General features: G+C 40.1%; 1 protein-coding gene across 1 annotated transcript in view; it reads right to left on the bottom strand.

Moving 5' to 3' along the window:
- LOC106938878 (semaphorin-4C-like) overlaps positions 1–18196 on the bottom strand; it is a 72054-nt gene that overhangs the window by 19317 nt on the left and 34541 nt on the right. The window contains exon 4 of the mRNA XM_015021068.1: positions 1407–1561. Within this exon, the coding sequence (XP_014876554.1) occupies positions 1407–1561 (155 nt within the window). The remainder of the gene's footprint in view (positions 1–1406; positions 1562–18196) is intronic.

Genomic DNA, 18196 nt, shown 5'->3' with positions numbered 1-18196 from the left:
GTTTTTTTGTGCTGACAGAAGAAAATATACGGGAGGAGATGGATTTACTCAGTAACCTTGAGAGTGTTACGCCTCACAGAGAGCAGGAAAACGTGTGAGATGAGTCAGGGGAAATGTTGGAAGGTTTTTGATTAATTATGAAGCTCATTTTTTAACAGGTGTTTTCAATTTTTTAGCTAGAAGAACTGAAATGCTAAGTAAGAGGTAAAAGTACCTGTAGGTTACCTTGTAGATTGGACTACGCTGAGTCACAAAGCTTTGTAGTTTTACTTTTATTATTAGATAAAAGCAAAAGATAGCCACTCATTATTTGGCAGGTTTCTTCTTATTACTCCTCCATTTCTGACAGTTACTAGATCATCTGTGTCATAACAGATAATCTGTGAAAGGTTCAATCTCCTCCACCTCCTCCTGTTATTATTGCCATCTGAAGAAATGCAAACAGCCAATCAGAGCCTGGAGGCGGGACTTCGCGCTGTCATTCATCCTCATGTAATGCTGCTAAATGTTCCAATGGAGGAGGAACAACTTACTGTTGCAGGAAGACCGTTTCTTACTTAGCATTCACAACAGGCTATGCTAGCTGTAGTAGCACGAGTTTGTGATTGGCAGCAGTAAGACCCGCCTCTTTGCTCTGATTGGTTGTTCCTTGTTAGGAGTGTGATTGTTTTTGACAGATTGTCTCATACCACGACACTGTGAAAGCGTCAAGTCAGTTTCCCTGTTGCTTTTTCTTCTCCTGTAAAGACGTAGCAGCTGAAAGCTAAGAATGTGGAGGCGCTGGCCTTTAGCTAACAGCAGAGGAATTCATGTTATTACATATCTCACCCTGTCTGCAGCTACTTTCTGAGTTATTTGTTCAATTTTCAAGAATTACAGTGTTAACAAAATAAATTAGACCGACAGATGATTCAACGACTGGTAGCAATCAGTCGACATTGTGGGTGTTCTTCAGTGTCCTCCAATGCAACGGAGAAAAAGCGAAAGAAAAAAAAAAGCCTTTAAAGAAGGTTGCTCCACGCGTTAACAGGGAGCAAACAAAAGTGTGAAACAGAAGAGGATGTTTCCTGCCTCTGCACTTTCCTTATCAAAGAACCTTTTAAATGTTGTGCTATAATTCTATTAAAATTGATGTCCTAATTAAATCTACAATGAACGTTTATCTCTGCAGCAAGTGAATCATGCTTTTGTTGCTGAACTGTCCGTCAGGAGTCCCAGTGACAAGAAATGTGGCCTTATCATTTAATTTGTTGCCTTGCTACAAAGACATTTCTATAATTGTTGTGTTTGCGGACCGCCAGGCTGTAATTATTTTTAACAGAAATACTTTCCTGTATGCGTTTCGATTCTGTTCACATCAGCCTTTTGAGGTGCCTTGTTTGCACCTACGTGTGTGTGTGTGTTACCTGTGGTCGGAGTTGTCTGCTGATGTCGTTGGGGTCCAGGGCGAACAGCGTTTCCCGGGCGCCGACGTACAGAACCCTCTCGTGGTCAGACAGAGTCAGCATGCTGTAGTTGAACACTCCCTGAACGCTGAACCTCGCCATGCTGTCCTGCCCATCTGAATGAAGACACAAACACACGTCATCAGTTCTCACCTCGGATGATGAATTCTCTCTAAATCCAGCTAACCCAACGGGAGTTGACAGGAGAGGAACATTTGCAGCCCCCCCCTCTGTCAAATTCTGTGTATGTTTCAGCCTTTTACGAAATAGCTCAGGAAAACTAATGATGTACACGCCACAATTTTTTTTAAATCCTCTTCCAAATGGTTCCTGGACGTGCCGGGTCCTGCATGTCGGCTTGCTGACCTGCTGAAAAACTCCAGCCAGATCAGCTGTGCAACCTGTTTCTAACATCTGAGACTATAAACACTAAGAAGAACCCATATTTTTACTGAACAGACATTGAACAGTTTGAATTGCAGCAATAATGGATCCAGTTTGTTGGAAACTAGAAGGAGTCACATCATTGTTCACTGAATGACTTGATCAGATTCATGAACCTGAAATACGAAATGTTAGGATAATTCAATAGAATAGAGTCAATGTAAAAGGACTGAGCTCAAGGCTTTAGTTCCCCACTTAGTACAGCTAAGCTAGCAGTTTTCTAAGTTGTAGTCTTAACCTAGTATAGTCAAAGTTGGTTAGCATAAATAACGCAACCAAACAGTTTTCAGAGCATAAGAGGATGTCTCTACTAATCTTCTGCGTTTAACTTTTCTGCTTTCGGTTGTTCTTTTGCCCCCTACTGAAGGAGGAGCTAATATGCCAGCTAACCGCAGCGTAAATCCTCTGGCTGTGGTTAGCTGACAGGCTAATTAAACTAGCCTGTAACCACAACAATGGCAACCTCAAAATGAGGAAACAGTTGGCAGATATTTCCTTCGGGGGTTGGGGAGCTTTGGAAAATTAAACAAAACTCGACACAAGGTGAGTAGTAGATTTATGTTTTGTGGTCAAAGCCGAGTTCCACAACTGAAATTACATAGTGACACCAAGGAGGTTAAGATACAATAACAAGGTCCAGTTTCCCTTTGGGGATCAGTGGCAAACCATCCACAACACTGAGTAGCAGCTCTAAAGAAAGGTTTACTGAGCCAATATGCAGGAGAGTAAATACAACCAAACTCTGACTGAGCCAGCTGTTGACTGGCTCTTTTGTCACCTTCCCATCTGTCGGGCGACAAGAGAAAGAAACCCATGGAGTCTTTTTATTCTTTTCACCCCCAGGAATTTCCTTAAAGAGCCGTACAAAAGTATTTAATGCCCAGAAATGTTCACATCTGTGATGAACCAAAACAAATGCATAACACACCTTTCTGATTTAGTTGTTTGAAGCAAATCTAAAAAGAAAAGCATTCTTTTCCTTTAATTCATTTTTCTATCATATAAAATCCCATCAAAATGTGCTGAAGTTATGGATTATAGCATGTTAATCCAATATTAATGTCGCTATTGGTCCTGATATTGAAAAAAAATAAATCCAGCAGATCTATTCAGTTTAACTCTATGCTTGGTGCTGTGAGCAGCGCCATGCTTTATTGTTTATTTTTGCATTATTTTTATAGTTCTAATTGCACTTTCTGAAGCATTTGGAGGAAGGTTTGTTAGTCAACCTGTTGTTTTTGTCAGTTTCAGTTTCTTTATTATTTATTTTACATTGGCTGTTCTATTCCTAATTGCACTGACTGAACAAATAAAAAAATGTTTTTATATGTTTGACCAAACTAGTGAAGCCATTGCTGTATTGAAGCTGCACAGGTGCAGAGTTATTCAGTGCATTTATATCTGTGTTTAAAAAAGAAACATTTTAAGTCAATTCTGCTGTTTTTCTGGATTCAATCGGTATCGGCTGATACTAAACCTCGGATATCTGTATTGGTATCGCAAGTGAAAAAGGTGGATGGGTGTTGTAATGCGGCGAAATGCAAAAAAAGGGGGAAAAAAAAAGTTAGAAACATTTGCAAGGCCTTTATATCTGTAAATAACGGTCTCAGTCTGTAAACTGAAAGTCCTGTTGGAGCCTTGCGGATCATCGCGATAACATTTCAACGCAGCACAACAGAAGCTCTTCGGACGTGCGGGAAACGATTCCTGCAGGATGAAGCGCTGCATGGGAAGTTTCCAGAGCTCTGTGTTTACTCTGGGAGTACGGGTCTGTCTGCAGGGCAAGTCTGATAAGTTCCAGATCTTCATTTCAGAAGCGCGATAAGGTGATCATGTGTTTAGAAAGGCCGTGCAAATAAACAAGACGCAGATATGCTCGCCCGGAGCAGCTCTGGCTTTAATGAAGGGTGCAGCGGTCTGTGGCGTCCCAGCTGTCGGCGACAGGTCTGAAAGCACAGCTCTTCACAACCCGCGGCTCTTAAATTCAATACATATTGATGCATATAGAAGATATCGCCATTAAAGGAGTGCACAATCTGTGCAGAATCACCTATTTTTTGTTTGTTTTCTTTTTACTTTAGAACAAACTAACTTTCAACGGCTTCAATAACGCTTTAGTGCGTTGTAAAGGCGGCCTCGTTATCGAGCCGCATGCCAAAAGGTGCACATTCATACACTTGTTCAATAAAGCTTCCATTAAGACAGGTAATTTCCATATTAAGAAAATCGACTGCACTTGTTCTAGAAAACAACATAAATTGTGCTTTGCCTAAATTAAATGCAGCTTTCAGAGCAGAGATTGTTAAAACTCAGCACTGCAGTCCCCACCACCCCCCACCTTGCCCGTATACACACACACACACACACACACACACACACACACCCTTATGGAAAAAGAGCAGCCTATTCCAAGCTCAACAGAGCATCTAAACACAACAACACTTGGATTTGTTGGACCTGGAGGCATTATTGCACGAGGAAAATGAGATCCGAGCGACAACGTGAAGGGAATGCAGAGGACTGCGGTGTTTATAAATGCTCACTAATAACGGGTATAAATCTGCACCGGTGATTAGGTTGTTCATTGTCTTTGCATGCACATCCCTATGCAGGTTGCAGTTATAAAAGAGGGGGCAGAACAGGGGGTTTGCTCTTTTCAGGCTGTTCCTTTAGAAAATAAATTCGACTCTGGCCGCCTTGTTAAAACCCTGTTATTGCTTTGAGGAAAAAATAGAATTAATTTATATGATTTATCTAGTTTGAGATGATCAGAGAATGTTCTTTACATAATCCCTTCTGCATGACAGAAAAAGAGCTGAGGTTCTTATGTCAAAATATGAAAAAAAAATACTCCCACTGCTTCACTCATCCATACAACCCACACACACCCACACACACACACACACACACACACACACACACACACACACACACACACACACACACACGTTGTATTTCTATTGGTATTAGGACTCTGCATTGACTTCCGTTCATTTTGGTGAACACTTGCGCCTAATCCAGATAATTTGCCTAACCATAACCATTACTAGTCTATTCCTAATCTTCCCTTAACCAAAACCTAATTCACACCTTACCTCTAAACTTGACCTCTGACCCCAAACAAGGGTCCGCGGCATTAGGACAGAGTTTTGTTCCTCATAAGGTCCTCAAAAGATTAGTAAACATGCAAGAAATTGTCTCAAATAAGATCACTAGGCAAGTACACACGCACACACACGCGCACACAACAAGCCATTCTGATGCCCTCATCAGCATACAGACAAACTAGGGCCGAATAGCAAAAGAGACAACAAAACAGAGACAATAGGAAAGGAAAAAAGGGAAGTTTAGTTTCCATTCTCTGCACCGTTGTTGCTTGTAGTGCAATGTCACCTTGTTTTTTCCTCCTCACTCCAAATCCCACGTTATCTGGGTGCAAAAAAATACATGCAAAAAAATACATGCAAAAAAAAAAAAATCATCAATGATAATGGCGAAGGCATGCATGCACATAATCGTATCCCATAAACTGAATGGGGATTTTTTTTTTCTTTTTTTGCATATTTCGGTGCTTTCGCTTTGCGACCGAAAATAGCAGCTGAAATCCATGCAGCAGGGAGCGGCAGGAACTGGTGTGATTTATTGTGTGACTAAGTGCTCGTGTGACGCGGTGGCCTAGTTGGGACGAAAACGCACGGAGAGAAGGCTGTTTTGGATGAACAAACAGGCTGCGTATTTGTCTAAGCGTGCGAGAATATCTGTGTGGGAACGAAAAAAGAGAGAGCAAGACTGAACAAAACTGGAAGCAAGATGTAAACATGATGTAACAATTCCACACTCGCTGCCACCAAATTTCAAGGATTATTTTTTTTTTTTACTTCACACGATAAATATTTTGTTCTTGGAATCAAGTTTTGTTTGTTCCTTTGGAACTGTTTTTTTTATGCATAATCGTTAAAAGTCGTTTAAATTAAAAGGAAGAAAAACTTTTTCAGGTCTGTGAATGTGACAGCAAATGTAGTTACACACTGTCACCACAAGAGACACCACAATTCACAAAAAAACAAAACAAACAAACAAATAGGATCTCGAAGCTATCGGTTAAACAAACAGCTACTAAAAGCATTTCAATATTCTCCAAACTGCAAAGGTTTCAGTTTTTAATGCCTATTTTTCATGAAAGTAGCAAAATTTACTCTATCAGGACAAACCAAATTACTTTTTGATGCCATTTTATAACCTTAATTTTATTTTTTCTTTCCTTATATTTGCCTAACCCTCTAAGAAGAGAGGCTTAATGCACTATAAATAGACTACAAGTGCCCACAATAATGAACAGACAAGTTTATGAGAAAATAGGTCAGCCTGCTCAGATGTTGAAGCCACTTCAAGCTTCCAGCATGCTGAGGTGACTGACCCTTCAGCAGTGTGGATGGAGAGACTGCATACTGCATCTTAAAACCAGGGAATACTATTGTGGGATCATTGCCGCAATATTTGAGTTGTACTTGAGTAAACTGAATAGCAGTTTACAATTTAGGTAATTAAATTGTAAACTGGTAAAAATAAATTGCCATTATTTTACAAAGGTGACGATATGCAACTGAAGCACATGCAAAAACATTGAACAAAGCAAGTTGGTGAGATAAAGGTAATTGCATACTAGATCGAAGTGCAGATTTACTTTGTTTTCTCCAAAAGTTCAGTTGCTTTTGCGTGCCAAAGTAATCTCTACCTGCATCTCAAACAAACATTTTATGCACACTGGCAATAAAAAAAATGTGGAAACACCCAATACAGCCTGAATAAGTAGGTGTGTCCAGACTTTTGACTGCTACTGTTTATATTGAGCGAAATGTGCCGTGACATTATTTGCAAGAGAAAAAAAAAACATCTATCTGGAGCACCGAGACTAAACAAACCTCCTAAGCTGGATAAGTTTGGGTTTAATTAAAACGTAAGAGGTACCCGAGGAGCAGGAAGGAGCGAGGCAGAGGAGAGGACGGCCTCGAGAAGCCGAAGGAAGGAAGGAAAGAAGAGGGGGGAGGAGGATAAGTACCGAAGTCATCTTATTATCTGAAGAGCGGCGTCGTATAAACATCGGAGGGCATGTGCGGATGAGGAAGCGAGATGAGAGTGAGTGAAGAGAGTAGCAACATCCTCAGGGGAGAACCGAGCACATCTGCCGTGTTTCACTCAGCCACGCAAAAAAAAAAAGCTCCAGAGATGTACGGCTGAGGCTCACACACACACACACACACACACACACACACACACACACACACCGAACAGTTAACATCTGCACACATAGGCCAACACCAAACATGCAGAGTTCTTGCGTAAGCACGCTTGCACGAAGCCCTCGATTGCTCTCCGGGGAAGCTGCGCGGTGGCTTCCACGTCTCGCCACCAGGTCCGAGGAAAGGTTCTGTTCAGATGAGCTCCGTCATTATTAAGCAGACACACTTACCATCTGCCACCACGTCATATCGGCCAGAGGCTACGTGACGTGTGTGCGCTACGCACTGTAATCTGCGTGAGTGTGGCTTCATCCGGTTAACGGCTACGAGACCTGCCACAGCCGTGTGGCACGTCGATGTTCGTGAGCAGGGGAACACGTCGATGAGCGTAATTTACAGAAACCGGCCTTCGTACTGATTAGGGGTCAAGCAGCAGCATTTGTGTGGACGACTTCGAAGCACCCGTCCTTGATCTACATTTATTGGGCCGCATTTGAAGACATGAGTGTTTACTTCTTCAAGTTAACATATTTATTTCATTTCCCTGTGGGATCAAGAAAGTATTTCTGAATTTAATTGAATTTGAAGTCAACTGAATTGAACCAAGTTGAATCGAATTGATCTAAGCTGCCAGTATTTATACAGTGAGTGACCGTCTACCAGCCGTTTGGATAAATTACCAGACCTCTGATGCTGGGAAGCAACTCTGTGTGGAGAAAAATGAAGAGAAAAACAAAAGAGAGATGATACGAAATCAAGGGGGAGAGAGGAGAGGTGAGATGATTCGAAAAGTCTAGTAGATGATGAAGGGAACAAAGAGGGTAAACGCAGACAGTCGAAATGAAAAATAGAATGCAAAACACAGAAAAGTCAGAAAGGCTTGACCGAGGTCAAAACCACGGGCGACGGGGATGATCTGAGATAAGTGCAGCACAATAGCTTTATGTTTTTCTGGCAAACATTTTCTGTAAGTGTGTGCGTGTGTGTGCGTGGAACTATGTTGAAAAAACTAAAATAAATAAAATGCTGGCAAAAAAAAGACAAAGATATGCACATGTACAATCAGAAAGATAGCCTTTGATGATAAATGATTGACAATGACCTCAGGGGTCATTCAACAACGTACTGAACATAGCACTAGATTAAAGCAAGAAAACATACTAGTGTTTCAGTGATTTATTCTACACAAAGATGATTAGAAGATTATGGAGGCTTTATACTAACTTTACACAAAACACAATACATTTACACCCCACAAGCTTTTTACTCTGTGCGCAGTCCAGCAGGGTGCACTGATTCTGTGTGCGCTTTTACAAGTTTTTTTTTTTTTTTTTAATGTGTGGTTTCAGGAAATGATGGTCTGACAGGACAACCCGCTCCACTTCCCCGCTGTCTGACCATGACGTTTTTGACGCTCCTCCTGAGTGTACCATGGGAGGGTTAAACCTGTAATAACCTACTGCGTATAAACTGGAATCAGAACTGCTTCAAAAAATTATTTCCACAATAAATAGACTCGCTAACTGGAAATACATGCTTAAAAAAACAGAATTACAATATACTTCACACTTACAAGAAGTGTTCTATGTTAATTTTCTGGAAATTTGAAATATCTATAAATAATGATAATGTGGAAAAGCCGCCAATCAAAGAGCAAGTTTTGTTCTACATAAAATCAGAAGTATTTTCCAGAAGTGTTTATAAGGTAGGATATACAATGATGAAAGATTTTGAAAAAGTACTGTATTTCACAAGCTCAGTCAGCTGATGACAACAACTATGTCTGAAAAAATGAAGAAATAAAGGAGACGTATAAAATAGGCTCCACGGTCGGCGCACAGCAGGGTCTGATCGTGGGAATTTTTAAATGAGTAAGTTCATCACACAGCAGGAGAAGACCATGCAACATGACAAAAGTTTAGATTCAGCCTCTGAGATAATGAGTCTGCCCAGTTTAGAAGTCAATGTAGAGTTTTTTACTCTTCTGCGTAGATGTAATTGAGCTGCTTTTATCTGTTTAACTTGCCTCAAACTTTTTCTAAAGAGCAACAGAAAACTAATGATCAAACATTAGGACGCCACACTAAAAGATCAGGCAACTTCTGCAATATAAAATTAAAAAAAGCAATGTTAGTAAACTCAGTCTATGAATGCAAATCCTTGATAATTTCACTGTCTTCAACAATTGTATTTTGTTGCCTTTTTATGAGTAAAATCTGAGTAAATGAATGTGTGAACATTTTTTGTTTTTGCACCAAAAGTTAAATGTTGCAAATTATCTAGCTACAGCTTGTCAGCCTTAAAAATAAATCTTGCTAATTTCATGTCTGTTCAGTTTCTATAACTCCACTAACATCAGGCTCTTTGTTTCCGCTAAAACTAGTTGAAGTAGTTACATTTTTTTTTATCTTCACTAACTTAGCTAATGCAGCTAAGCTGATTTAGCTGACATATTCCAAAACAATTTACACAGTATAATTAAGTAATTAGGTTTTAGTAAAACTCAGTAATCTTAAACTTGGTGTTTTTACCTTCAAGTTTTGCTTTCTCCTAAAGTTATCTTGCTAGAGATTCCCAAAACTCTTAATAGCTAGATGAGAGATTGCATAGCTAAGAAATGCTAACAGGCCATCCTTTCATCAGCTAAAAAATTGCTTTTTTTTAATCATTTTACTTTGACCACAAAAACACCCAATTTCTAAGAAAACATTTCTCAAAACATGTTATTTTAGGGATATTTTGCCGTTTCCTTCCTTTAGCTAACCATTAGCAATTTCATTTTAAATGATTATGATTACAGCAGCCTGCACTCTGTTTATAGCCACATAAGTCAAAACATTTTCTTTTTCCTAGATATATCTGCATGGCAGGAGAGCATTATACCTGGAAGGAGTCCGCATTTAGGTTTCACGTCTACACACCGCCCTGCTTTGTGATGCACAAGTGTCAGCGCATCCTTGAAAGCACGGCAATGAAGATATTTCACACAGACCAAACACTGTAAACTGCCTCTGCAGCATCATCCAGCAATAAGCCAGCATCATTAAGGAAATGGCAAGTGCAGCAGGCAAGACGCAAACCTTGACAATGAGACAAGATATAAGCGAATCTGCCCGTGTGTTGTCATTAAAGGCAAGCAGATCAACAGTCTGCTCTGAAAGTAATGAAATGCAGAAGCAAGGACGGTAATGTTTGCTTTCAAAGCGCAACGCAGATCTTTTTTCTTTTTAATAAATGAAAATAAGTCAAACACTGAAGGGAATCAAGTAAGGATAAAATGTGACTGTGGAAAGACTTGAAAGTCAAATGCAGGGAATTTGATGGAGCTCCAAAATAGACATAAAAGACAGGAGCAGTTTTATGTCAGATAACTTTATTTACACTATTTGGTTTAAAATCAAGTCACTGCACTCGATTTAAGTATTCACTCTCTCAAGCTCAGGCTAAAATTTTCTGTCCCTCCATATAAAGAGGAAGTGTCAACAAAAACTTAACTGTTCTACATTTTTCTTGTGCATCCAATAAAAACTAAACTGACTGTTGAGAAATTTCTTCACTCAAGAAAAACAAGCTGACGGTCATGGTGTGCAAACTACCCCAAGCATTCATTACCTTTATTCCAGTAGAGCTGTTTAAAAGCTGGTGGTTAGTCTTTGGCTTAAGTGGATGAGCTCAAATATTGATGTCACTTTGGTCTGTTGTGGTAAAGAAAGAGCTTAGCCTTGACTCCATGGATGGATGAACGAACAGACAGATGGATTAACACTGCTGTCAGCAGGTTACAAGGTGGTTTCCTTTTCACATTTTGTGTTTTTAGCACAGGTAAACCTTTATGATGGTTGTGAATAGGTCATTACTTTCAGAAATCAAACATCAGCAGGTGTCAAAGTCCTGTTTTGATGTGTTTCGTGAAAGGTGCTGTTGAAGAACTTCACTGTAGACAGGTTTCTGCAGATTTCAAATTTAATACTTTTAAAGACCTTTTTTTAAGAACATCATGAATGGAGCTTAAAACCTACATCTCCCCAGGAACTAAGGCTGGGCAATAAATAAATAATATATTGTGATAGATGCGTGATCAAAATCAATATAAAATACATCTGATAGAATATTCAATATTCAATATGTAGAATAGTCAATGAACTCTGATCCAAAAAGCATTCTGGGAAATGTAGGCAGAGGAAAGGCTTCTGCTCAAGCTCTCACAGTGACCCAACCAAGGTGAGTGGCATCAACTAACTCAGCCACTCTTTGGTTGCCTAGCAACAACCTGAGGAGTAACTTGCAGTGGTTTCAGGTTTCGCCACAGTGCCTCATAACGTCTTAAAGATAAGAAACAGGAAAGGTCACGCCAAAAGGTTTGGCAGAATTTAAGATATTTAAAACAAAAAACGTAACAATGGTTTTCAATTTTGACAAATATTATTATTGATATCGACTGATATGAAATGATTATATCATGATAGGTTTTTCAGGCCTAAAAGAAATTGGTGATATATTTGCACTTATCCACAACAGATGGAAAATAAAAAAAGAAAAGAGCTAGCTAGCTAGCAAGTGTATGCTAGCAGTGAGTTGCAGAATGAAGATGTTTGCTTGTGGCTGAACCTTTTGCCTGACAGAAAAGTCCAGTGAGAAAATGAAATAGGTAGAGTGTCCAATTAAATACTTGTGCCAAGACAAAATTTAAGACCTGTGATTAACTTGGCCACCTTATTTTAAAAAATAATTTAAGACTCTTTAAGCATCAGTGGACAACCCGTATAGAATATCTCCAGCTTTGACTTAGTGCTTCTTCACTCCTAAGCCAAATCTATTCAAGCCAATCTTCACCAGAAAAAAACCCCAAACATACAAAATTCAAACTGCTGGACAGTGTCAGGGACACAGACGCCCGCCGCCTGTTGCTTCACGGCCGGCTCTCGGTCCGGACCTCGCCCTCCCTTCTCTCTGCCTGCTATAAATACAACCCAGCCTCCTCTTATAGCTTCTAACCGACGAGCCACTCGCACACCGAAACTATGATTAAAGGCCTGTTTTAGGGCGCGCTTTGAAGCGTAGATGAACACTGAACGAACCGAGGCAGACAGACAGAAGGCAGGAGAGCACGTTGTGCAGCAGTGCGGGCGAAGCGTTGTATTTCACCCGTAGCTCATCTAGACTGTCTCTGAGGAGGGGGGTAAAAAAATAAAATAAAAAATAAAATCAGAAAGCACAAAGACAAACACACTCCCACGTTGATGTACAAGTTTTAGTCTCTTGGAGAAGTTCAATGAAAAGGAAGATGTACGACAGAATGGGAGCACAGAGACGGAAACAAGAAAGAGAAAGGTATACATACCTCGGGCTTTTTGCATAAGTACCTATTGTCAGGATTCTGTTTTTCTCTGCTTGGTTTAAACAAACTCTTGTGTGCATCTTAAAGAGGCTTGACACCTCCCGGTAATTTTTGCCGCTGCGTTGGTATTGCTGCACTTAAGGAACAGTCATGCTCATGAAGAAACTGAATTTATCAAGTTTGAAGAACAGAGGATGTGGTAAAAGATGAATAAACTAGCACGGGAACAAGTGACCCCACGGAGGAGATGGTTTCTGGGATTTATGGGGGCAGCAGGGGGTTCTAGAAGAAGATGAAAGGATGAGGGGTGTGGCGTGCGGGGTGAACTAAAAGTTGGGCTGGATGGGGATGGAATTGGGGGTTGGGAATAAAACCCACAACAAGAAGAACAAGCCAGAAGCTGGTTGATGCAACGAGTGAGGTTTTTTCCCAGCACACCATTGGTGGTGAAGCATTCTTGAAAGAACCAGCTGGACTGAGTAGCAGGGTGATGAAACATCACAAGGCGATGTTAAAGGGGCGGCATGATGTATTTTCCAGCCACATGCAATCATTTCTTAGTTCAATCAAGTCACTATGTTGCCTCCAGTTGTTATAAAAATGCTGTATATATCAAACATGACTTAAAATAAATTTGATTTCGCAACTTAACACCTTGAAATTGGGCCTCTGTTTCTTTAAGAAAGTCCTGCTCTTTCCCAACACTCTACCTCCAGGATGTCATCACAACATGGCTCCTCTATTAACCCTTTAACTATGTTTTTATCAGCGTGTCACTGAGAAGGAGCTCATAAAATGAGTTTTGAAATCACTGTTCCCTGATTTCAAAACTTTCCCTGAAGTGGTGCTTGTAATCCCAGTTGAGAACTGTTCAATCAGGTGTTTCTCCTAATTTCTGCCGGCTAGTCTGAAGGAGCTGAGTGGCAGAGTCATGGGGTAGGAGCGCTCTGTGAGGCAGAAGCTTGAAAGCTTGGAGCTTCATCCTCTGAGGTGGGGCTAGGTCCATCCAGGCCTTTTGCACAGCTGAACGGTTGCCACGGGAGATTAAAGGATTTCTCAAACATGCATGAAAGAATCCAAAACAACACAACAGGTGTGTTTCTGATGAGGGAATAACATGTGAACACAATGTAAAGCTCAAGGCAGTCGGTTTGACACGATATTGCCCCTTTAAAAGAAGCCTACAATTCTTCCGGATTCTTCTCTTCCCAATCACGTTCGGGTTAAAGATGCAGTCGGACAACAAAAAACATCACCCCCCTCTCCTCCGCCCTCTCCTACGCACCACTCGGCGAAAATGATTTCTTCCCCGTCCACTTCCATCTTCTCGCAACAGGCCGGCCACGAGATAGAAAACGCCAATCCCCTCGCTTCAACGATCCCCCAAACGGATTCAGAAATACACGGCCTGCGAATTACAAGTCTCGTCTGGTATAAGTCGAGAACTGATGTTCAAAACTGTGTCAAATCCTCTTACTGAATGTAACACACCGGAACAGGACGGTCATGGTGCCGAATAACACGGAGACATCTCGAAGGGGGGGAAGAAAGAAAAGAAAAAGGTCACAGGGGCATGATGAATAACGTTCACATCGCCAGGAAATCGGATGAGCTTCTTAAATCAGTTCTTGACAACCATCCATGACTGTGTTTGTGGCACAGCTGTGGATTGTTTTTCAGCATCCCCCTGTTTAAAAAAAAAAAAAAAAAAAAAACTCTGACTTTTAAGAACCCTTAGTACCAGAGGACTGGTGTTTAGTTTAGTCATCTATCTGCAGAAAGAATGCAGAGGATTTCTTTAAGCACTTTACTCCGTAATGTGTTGCATTTAATCTTGGACTATAAAATATAAGCTGTGAATTTGGGTTTGTTACATTTATGAGGCCCATTGATTGGATGCGAGACTAGAACCTTTAACTGATGTGAACTAAAGTGCACAAAAAATAAGAAATAAACATAAGCTGGTACATTAGCCTTATATATTACTGAAGATAATATATTTCAAGAAAATATGTATATTACTAACCACTTTGGCTTGCTTCATGGCAGAGTTATATACCTGAGCCTTCAAGGTCCATTTTATTTAAGATTCTTAAAAGGAACATAAAAACAGCTCTAGTAGAATATAAAGCATGATGTGAACAATATCATCGTTCACACCAACACCATCTGTTCACTGATTGGCCCAGTTTGCAATTCAACCAGAGAAATTGAACTTAATGAAAGAAATCTCCAAAGCGGGACTGAATGGAGACGAGAATCTGACAGAATTGAACTGCAAGGCAATGGTTAGACTTGGTCTGAACTTTAACTGAGCCATATTTCTATATGTAAAATCATGATACAGATTCATGTTTAGGATTGTCCAGCTATAAGTTGGGACTCAGTCAGTCTCAAATTTAGCATTTTCAGGACTCCTGTTCCCATGCTTTCAGAGTAATTCTACTGCCTCTGCCTCTCAAACAGCGTTTTGCATGCAAACCGGTCTTCTTAGTCCTTTCTTCCGACAATAGCCAGTAGTTTGTCCCTCTTTAGTCTGATAACAGAAGCAAATTTAGTCATTAATCATGGAGATGCATCACTTAAATCCTCCGAAACGTCACGGCCTTCCGAGAACTCCACACCAATCCACATTAGCATCCCAGTTCCACGGTGACAGTGTAAAACATAAGCGGGGATGAGATGAAAGCAGCTGAGAACAACAATCCTCCACATGTTTTACTGAACAGTCAGTGTTACAGTTGTGATGGCATAATTGGAAAGCTGTCAACTTGACAAAAGAGTTTCCTTCACCTGAACGCATCATCTCCACTGCTGCTGCAAGTCGCACCAAGTGCACACACGCGCACGCGCGCACACACACACACACACACACACACACACACACACACACACACACACACACACACACACACACACAAAAGAAGTTGTTTTTAAGTCACAGCTTTTTCAAAGCAGCATCTCTGCCTGTCATACAAATGAATTCCAACAAACACTCACTTTATATACAAGGTAGTGTTAAACTAGATGGTGGAGAGTGGGAGCAGCGCTAAGTACCAAAAGATAATCAGATGGAGAGGAAAAACATTTAAAAGCCAAGTTTTGTGTTGTTTATTTGGAGCAGAGTTCATTTATTGGATTCCTTTTGACAGCTGAGCTTTAGCCAAACCAACCTGGCTGCTGCAGTTCAGGCTCACAGAGACAGACTTCTATATGCTAGATGAAACCAGATATTTTAATATTGTGAGTAAAAAGTCTTGAAAAGCCAAACGGCTCAGCGGTGGAGCTGATGCACCACATACAGAGGCTGCAGTTGTAGCCGGTTCGATTCCTGGCCCCGAGGTATTCGCTGGATGTCTTCCCCTCATTCCTGTTCACACAGTGTTAAGTAAAGGCCAATATAATCACAAAAAGCATTTTTCACTGCCTGAATTTAATTCAGACGAGACATTTTTGTTATTGGTCCATTAGGATTAGTATGGAAGAAGATTAAAACCACTAAAAGAAATAAAAAGAATTCAGATTTTTTTTTTCTCGGAATTTGGAATATATGTATTTTTTCAGAATTCTGACTTTAATCTCAGAAATCTGAAATGCAAAATCATGTTTGGAGTTGTTTGTTCAGCTAATAGGTGAACCTCCATCAGTCAGTCTCATATTTTTTCAAGACTGAGAACGCAAAATCTCACTTTAATCACAGAAATTGAAATTTTCATCTCATAATTCAGTCTTTTTTTTTTATTCAGATTTTTCTCAAAACCCTAATTGTTTAACTTGTTATGCGCCATCAGGAATTTTGAAAAGGAAAAGTCAGAATTCTAATTCTTCATTTTCTTCAGATGCAGAAGTGACAAAACTGACGTAGCCGGATCAAGTCTTTCAGCAGCTCTGCCCATAATTCATTTTTTTTATAGGACTCAGATCCGGACTCGCTTTGTTGTTCTGAAGCCACATTGTGTCCAAGCTCCAACTTCCTGGCTGATGTTTTGAAATGTTCAATATGTTGCAGCATTTCCAGATAATGTTCTTTCCTCATTATGTCATCTATGTTGCAAAGTTCACCACTTAGTACCACAGCAAAGCAGCCACAAAACCCGATGCGTCCAACCCTGATCCGCACAGCTGGAGGTTATCTTCACAGCATAAAGTCTTTCCCAACCAACTCTGGCTCACTTTTTTTTTACCAGCTTCAGCCAGGATCCTCAAGAGGTCGTTTGATCATGAAAGTGGCAGCTGCGTTCATTTATACACAATACACAGAGACGAACCTGACTAGAAGAGGCTCCACAGTTCTTTATCTTCTCAGATGTCACTCGGTTTTCTCACAACTGTCCTGCAAGTAACGATTATTTTAGCAATCAATTATTCACACAATTAATCAAATAAAAACGTTGCCACATCGCGCAGATTTTTTCTTTAACTACTTAAATCTTCTTTTATACATTAGAAATACATCAAAAGTTGCAAATAAACAAATAATTTCCACTTCAAAAAAGTTTTATTTTTTGCCTAGAATGCAATAACATCACATTCTTTTAGTGTATGCTTGATCATTTATCAATTCATTGATTAATTTTTACATAATAAATTAATTAGACAGCAAAAGGTGCTTAGTAGGAGATTTTATTTTCTACAGAATTTGAACCAGGTGAAGCAAAAACACATGAGGAGTTCTGAGTAAAATATGTTTACAGATAAAAGAGGATTTTTTTATTATCTTAATTGTAAAATGTTTTGATTTTTTGTACATTTCTGTCTCCATTGCAACTCTAGTTTATCTTTGGAGTCGATTTATTTTTATTTAAACGATTAATCAACTTCGAAATTAGCAGACGTTTAGTTTGACAATGGATTCACACCAATTAACTATTTACAACTGACCTATCAGGTCAGTTGTAAATAGGCTTTCTAAATTTCTTTAGATTTCTTTTAAATGGGCTTTCTAAATTTCTTAAAAAAAAAAAAAATAAATAAAAAAAAAAAAAAATATATATATATATATATATATATATAAAACGTGCCAGATTACTTTTAGGAACTGTAAACTCTTTTGGTAATCCAGACGGACATAAAACATTACAGGTTTAGTCTTGATTCGACATCAGACACTGTGATTTGTCTTTTTATACATTGTATTTTCTGCTCTCGCAGTAATTCCTAGTCTGAAATAACCCTCGCGCACAAACGGCATCCCAGAGCGCTGAGGTTTTTTTTTATTGCGCTGCTTGTTTTGCGTGAGTCACGGGGCCGCAGCGCTGACGACGGCCTTCCGGCGCATTAATTAGACCGTGAGACAGCCGACCCTAAAAGGTGGTTTGGATAAGAGCGGCCTCGCAGTGGCATTTTCACTTCAAGCCTCACTTGCCCAGACATCCACTTTCTCAAAGTCGGAGTGACAACAAAGAGCACTGCAGGTCAAGACTCGTGGTCCCGGCTGTTAATCTTCACTGACCAATCAGCATGGGGCGGGGAGGGAGGGACGGTGGGGGGTGAGGGACAATCATAGCAGATAAAAGCAGTGATGAATCTCCTCCTTCCATCCCCCGTCTGCCTCTCGCACATCTATTCTCCCAGTCACGCACAGCCTCTCTGCGCCTCCTCCTCCGCCTCGATCTTAACCACTCATTACAGTAATTGGAGGGTTTTGGTAGATAGGGCAAGAGAGACGGAGAACAGGAGGGAAAAAAAAATAAAAAATAACGGTTGAAAGAGAGGGAAAAAGGTTTCTG

Source organism: Poecilia latipinna, unplaced genomic scaffold (assembly GCF_001443285.1).
Source record: "Poecilia latipinna isolate Pla-1442-1.1 unplaced genomic scaffold, P_latipinna-1.0 Scaffold2719, whole genome shotgun sequence".
Lineage (NCBI taxonomy): Eukaryota > Metazoa > Chordata > Actinopteri > Cyprinodontiformes > Poeciliidae > Poecilia > Poecilia latipinna.
Note: the sequence above shows the minus strand (reverse complement) of the source record. Positions and strands in the feature narration are given on the sequence as shown.